Source organism: Portunus trituberculatus, chromosome 50 (assembly GCF_017591435.1).
Source record: "Portunus trituberculatus isolate SZX2019 chromosome 50, ASM1759143v1, whole genome shotgun sequence".
Taxonomy (NCBI): Eukaryota; Metazoa; Arthropoda; class Malacostraca; order Decapoda; family Portunidae; genus Portunus; species Portunus trituberculatus.
Window position 1 is genome coordinate 21,078,675 of NC_059304.1, and position 5,000 is coordinate 21,083,674.

The 5,000-nt window shown below is 43.6% G+C and overlaps 1 protein-coding gene across 1 annotated transcript in view; it reads left to right on the top strand.

The window, feature by feature from the left end:
• LOC123499470 (guanine nucleotide-binding protein G(s) subunit alpha) overlaps positions 1 to 5,000 on the top strand; it is a 61,074-nt gene that overhangs the window by 25,638 nt on the left and 30,436 nt on the right. Inside the window, exon 4 of the mRNA XM_045247479.1 lies at positions 3,563 to 3,780. Coding sequence (XP_045103414.1) covers positions 3,563 to 3,780 — 218 coding nt within the window. The remainder of the gene's footprint in view (positions 1 to 3,562; positions 3,781 to 5,000) is intronic.

Sequence of the window (5,000 nt, forward strand, 5' to 3'; positions counted from 1 at the left end):
CTTTTGTGGTGCAAGATCTCCCCGTGGCCACGCATCATCATCTGAGGCATTGTTCACGTGCTGCTTGTTGCTCAGCCTGCTGGGTTCACCACCGAGCAAAAGTGTCGCGCGCCACTCTCTGGCCAGTAAAGCACACCCCACTATAACGCCTTACCCCGCTGGCCCTCTCCCCCGCCACCAGCACGTCGAGGCCTGTTAGAGGTGAGATGGAGGCAGGAGACCAATCCACCTCTTGATTCTTGCCGGTTATTTCCATCCCAACCTAACCTAACTAAATCTTGACCCAACCTAACTGATGAATATTGAACTTGTATAACTCCAATGACTGCGTGTGGTGGTGGGATGATGGATAAGGCAGTTAATTGATAGCGGGCACTGAGAGAGTGTGTCAGTGTGCACGGCAGGGCTGGCGGGGCTGGCTCGAGGTTGGCGGCGTGCGGCGTGCGGTGTGCTCCTGGGCGGCTCTTTGGGGCTGGCGATGGCTGAGTGATCGGGTTTCACGGCCTCGCTTCATGGCTGCCCACTGCACGAACACGGCTTGACTTTTCCTTCACGTCAATACGCTGTTTTACTTTGATTGATGTCTCTTCTCTTGGCGTATATTGATCAACTAGATGCATTTTTTGTTTTTGTTTTTATCTTTTTTTGTTCTCATTCATCCATCTTCGGTTTCGTTTGTTACATGAAAAAAAGAGGATCAGGCTTTTTTCGTGGGATTGAGAACATGAGTATCTATGCAGACATGTATACTTTTGTCTTCGTAATGCTTACACACACACACACACACACACACACACACACACACACACACACACACACACACACACACACACACACACACACACACACACACACCTTAGATTGAGTCGCAGCAGTTGCTTTGTAATATATGCTTAGTGGGTAATCAGATTTTAGTAGTTGCTTTTCTTTGCCATAATACATTCAAAGTACAACGCTGAAAAGATTCCTGAGGATACAGAAATAATTGTATGGATGGATAATGTATAATACGTATGTAGTGGATAAAGTGTGTGTGTGTGTGTGTGTATGAGAGAGAGAGAGAGAGAGAGAGAGAGAGAGAGAGAGAGAGAGAGAGAGAGAGAGACTTTGGAAACTACCCCACCGTAGTCTCTCTTCACCCATCACGCAGGTGCTACACTCGGCAACAGGTGGGACAGGTATAGTGATGCTCAGGTGTTGCTAGTGACACCAGATGACTACTCACGCTTGGAATCACCTGGAAAAGCTTGGCAACCTCCCGAGTATTGGTGTAGAGTTTAGAGTTTAGATAGTAGCTCTGGGTTGTATTGTGGTGTTGGTGCTCTTGTATCATTCCTTTAAACTGCTTCCGGGTAACCTTCTTAGCGTTTTCTGTGGAATTAACCCCTTCAGTACTGGGGTACATTTTTACCTTAAGATTTGTGTACCATTAGACTGTTTTATTGACATTAGGAAGGGTCTATATAGGTTAGAAGATAAATGGCCAGAGTCTTCACTATTCTAATCCCACATAAGTTTCTGAAGCTGTATAAAATCACCAAATAGTAAGCAGAGTGAATATGGAAACACGTCATGGTGCTGAAGGGGTCAAGGAATTCTGTACCTTATAGTTCAATGCTTCTTTACTTTAACCCCTTCTGTGTCATGACGCGTTTCCATATTCATTCTTACTATTTGGTGATTATATACAGCTTCAGAAACTCCATAGACCGTTCCTAATGTCAATAAAAATGGTCTAATTGTACACAAATCTGAAGGTTAAAATGTGTCCCAGTATTGAAGGGGTTAAGAGGCTAGAAGTGGGGTGGGGGGATTCATGTGTGTGTTGTCAAGGTAAGTTGAAGAGTGACAACGTTTGCTACCATTGTCGCATATTCAGAAACGCCTCGCTCACATTGATTATTTGCTGGTTGTTAAGGGTGTTTTTATGGTTTGAGCTGCAGATTTAAAATGTTTCTACGTTATTAATAGTAACACCTTGCTCTTCCATGATTACTTGTTGGTGTTTTGAAGATGTTTTTTATGGTGTAAGTTACAGATTTAGAATGTTTCTATATTATTAACAGAAATCCCTTGTTTTTTACGATTACTTGGGTTTTTTAATGGTGTTTTTATTCTTAAGTTGCAGATTTAAAAGATTTGTGATTATTATTTAAAACGCCTTGCTCTCACGATTGTTTTTGAAATTTTAAGAATGTTTTTACGATTCTAGCTGCCGGATTTAGATTTGTACATTTTTAATAGCAAGACGTTGCTCTCTCAGTTGTTTTGGTGTTTATAGTTGTAACGGCAGATTAAAATGATTTAAGCATTATCAACAGGGTAAACAGTCTTGGAGAGAGAGAGAGAGAGAGAGAGAGAGAGAGAGAGTGAGTGAGTGAGTGAGTGAGTGTGTGTGTGTGTGTGTGTGTGTGTGTGTGTGTGTGTGTGTGTGTGTGTGTGTGTGTGTGTGTGTGTGTGTGTGTGTGTGTGTGTGTGTGTAATTCACCTCGGTCGCCTGCTGGTCACCCAGCCAGTCTTCCCCATTACGGAGCGAGCTCAGAGCTCATAGACCGATCTTCGGGTAAGACTGAGACCACATCAACACACAACACACACCGGGAAAGCGAGGCCACAACTCCTCGAGTTACATCCCGTACCTATTTACTGCTTCGTGAACAGGGGCTACACATTAAGAGGCTTGCCCATTTGCCTCGTCGCTTACCGGGACTCGAACCCGGCCCTCTCGATTGTGAGTCGAGCGTGCTAACCACTACACTACGCTGTGTGTCTGTGTGTGTGTGTGTGTGTGTGTGTGTGTGTGTGTGTGTGTGTGTGTGTGTGTGAGAGAGAGAGAGAGAGAGAGAGAGAGCAAGGCGTTTCTGAGTAGTCGAGAATTATCACCGTGTTTTCCTTCGTGTTAAGTATCCTGCGCCACTGGGAATCAGGAGTCAGGTTCTATGAGGCTGTAAGCATATCAGAGGACTTAAGGCGGAGAGAAAACACACAACACAATGGGAACAAGTAGAACGTCACATGATTTCTGGCCACGAGTGTAAGAGTGTAATTATCACCTTGTATACCATCAACCCAGACACTTTCCTAGCCTTGATTGTTTTCTAGTGTGATTTTTAGCCCCTTCAGTATTGGGACGCTTTTTTACCATGAGTCTTGAGTATTACTGAATGATTTTATATGCAGTAAGAAAGGTATTTGGTGGTCAGAGGATTAATGGCTAGAGTCTTCACTATTATACCATCAACCCAGACACTTTCCTAGTCTTGATTGTTTTCTAGTGTGATTTTTAACCCCTTCAGTATTGGGACGCATTTTTTACCATGAGTTTTGAATATTACTGGATGATTTTATATGCATTAGGAAGGATCTGGGAAGGTCAGAGGATTAATGGCTAGATTCTTCACTATTTTAATCCCGACATAAGTTTCTGTAGTTTCTGTAGGTGTATAGAATCACCATATAGTCAGCATGATACATAAAAACGTGTCATGGTACTGAAGGGGTTAATATGTTTTAGATCCTATGGTGAACTAACCTGTGTTATGCTCTTTTCTTCCCCAAACAGACCATCACCGGTAATATGTCCACCTTGACGCCCCCAATAGCGCTAGAGAACCCCGCCCACCAGTTCCGCGTCGATTACATCCAAGACGTGGCCTCCCAGAAGACTTTCGACTACCCTGAGGAGTTCTATGACCACACCCAGATTCTGTGGCAGGACAGGGGAATACAGGCCTGCTATGACCGTGCTAACGAGTATCAGCTCATTGACTGCGCTAAGTAGTAAGTGTTCCTGCATGCTGGTGGTGGTGGTGGTGGTGGTGGTGGTGGTGGTGGTGCTTGTATTTGGCTATGTTGGTGTTTTTTATTTATTTATTTAGTGGGTGTGTGTTAACTCTTGTATATTTTTCTGTTCTTGTTTGTTTTCTCATTTTTGCTTTTTTTTCGGTCTCTCTCTCTCTCTCTCTCTCTCTCTCTCTCTCTCTCTCTCTCTCTCTCTCTCTCTCTCTCTCTCTCTCTCTCTCTCTCTCTCTCTCTCTCTCTCTCTCTCTCTCTCTCTCTCTCTCCTTCGTCACCGCCTTCAGGAGCTAAGGATACTGCAACCAAACCCCTTTCTACCTTACCTATCACGTTGCATCTTAGTTATAGTCACTACGCAACCTTAACACAGCGCCAACCATTGACTCACCCCACATGATGAAGGCTGAGGTGAGTTGCATCCCAGTAAGGAGGCTGGGCGATGCATTGGGTCGGAAGTAAGGTAAGGTAAGGTAAGGTAAGGTAAGGAAGAGCAGTGAGCAGGACCTGGGGAAATGTCTGGGCTGGCTGGGAGTTGGTGAGTGGGGGTGGTAGTTTATACAGCATGATTTATTACCCAAACATACACTTACTTATGAATACAAATGCCACAAGGAGGAGGAGAAGGAGGAGCAGCAGTGGGAACCTTGATCTGTCCTAACCATTTAGCTGTGGCGGTAGGAGAGAGAGAGAGAGAGAGAGAGAGAGAGAGAGAGAGAGATGGGGGAAAGGTTGTCTAGGCTGTGTAAGCAAACGGAGAGAGGATGTGGAGGAAGAGGAAGAGGAGGAGGAGAGGAAGTGATTTGGATAGGCTGTGAGAGAGAGCATACTAGAAGAGAACTTAGTAGATATATTATGAAAGAAAAGATTTGTGTAGGCCTGCAGTGGATGTATTGGAAGAAGAATTAAAAAGATGGCATAGTCTAGTGAATGAGGAGGAGTTAAAGGGTTTGCATAGGAGATTTGTGTGTGGGTAGGGTTAGTATATAGACAGTGTAAGTGGATAGGAGAGGAGTGATATGCATGGCCTTATGAAAGTGGATATATATATATATATATATATATATATATATATATATATATATATATATATATATATATATATATATATATATATAGGGAATGGAGTGGGTATATGCGCAATGAAGTGGATGTTTGGCGAGAGAAGTGGTTGTTGTATAGATCATTTGAGTAAGTGGATATGT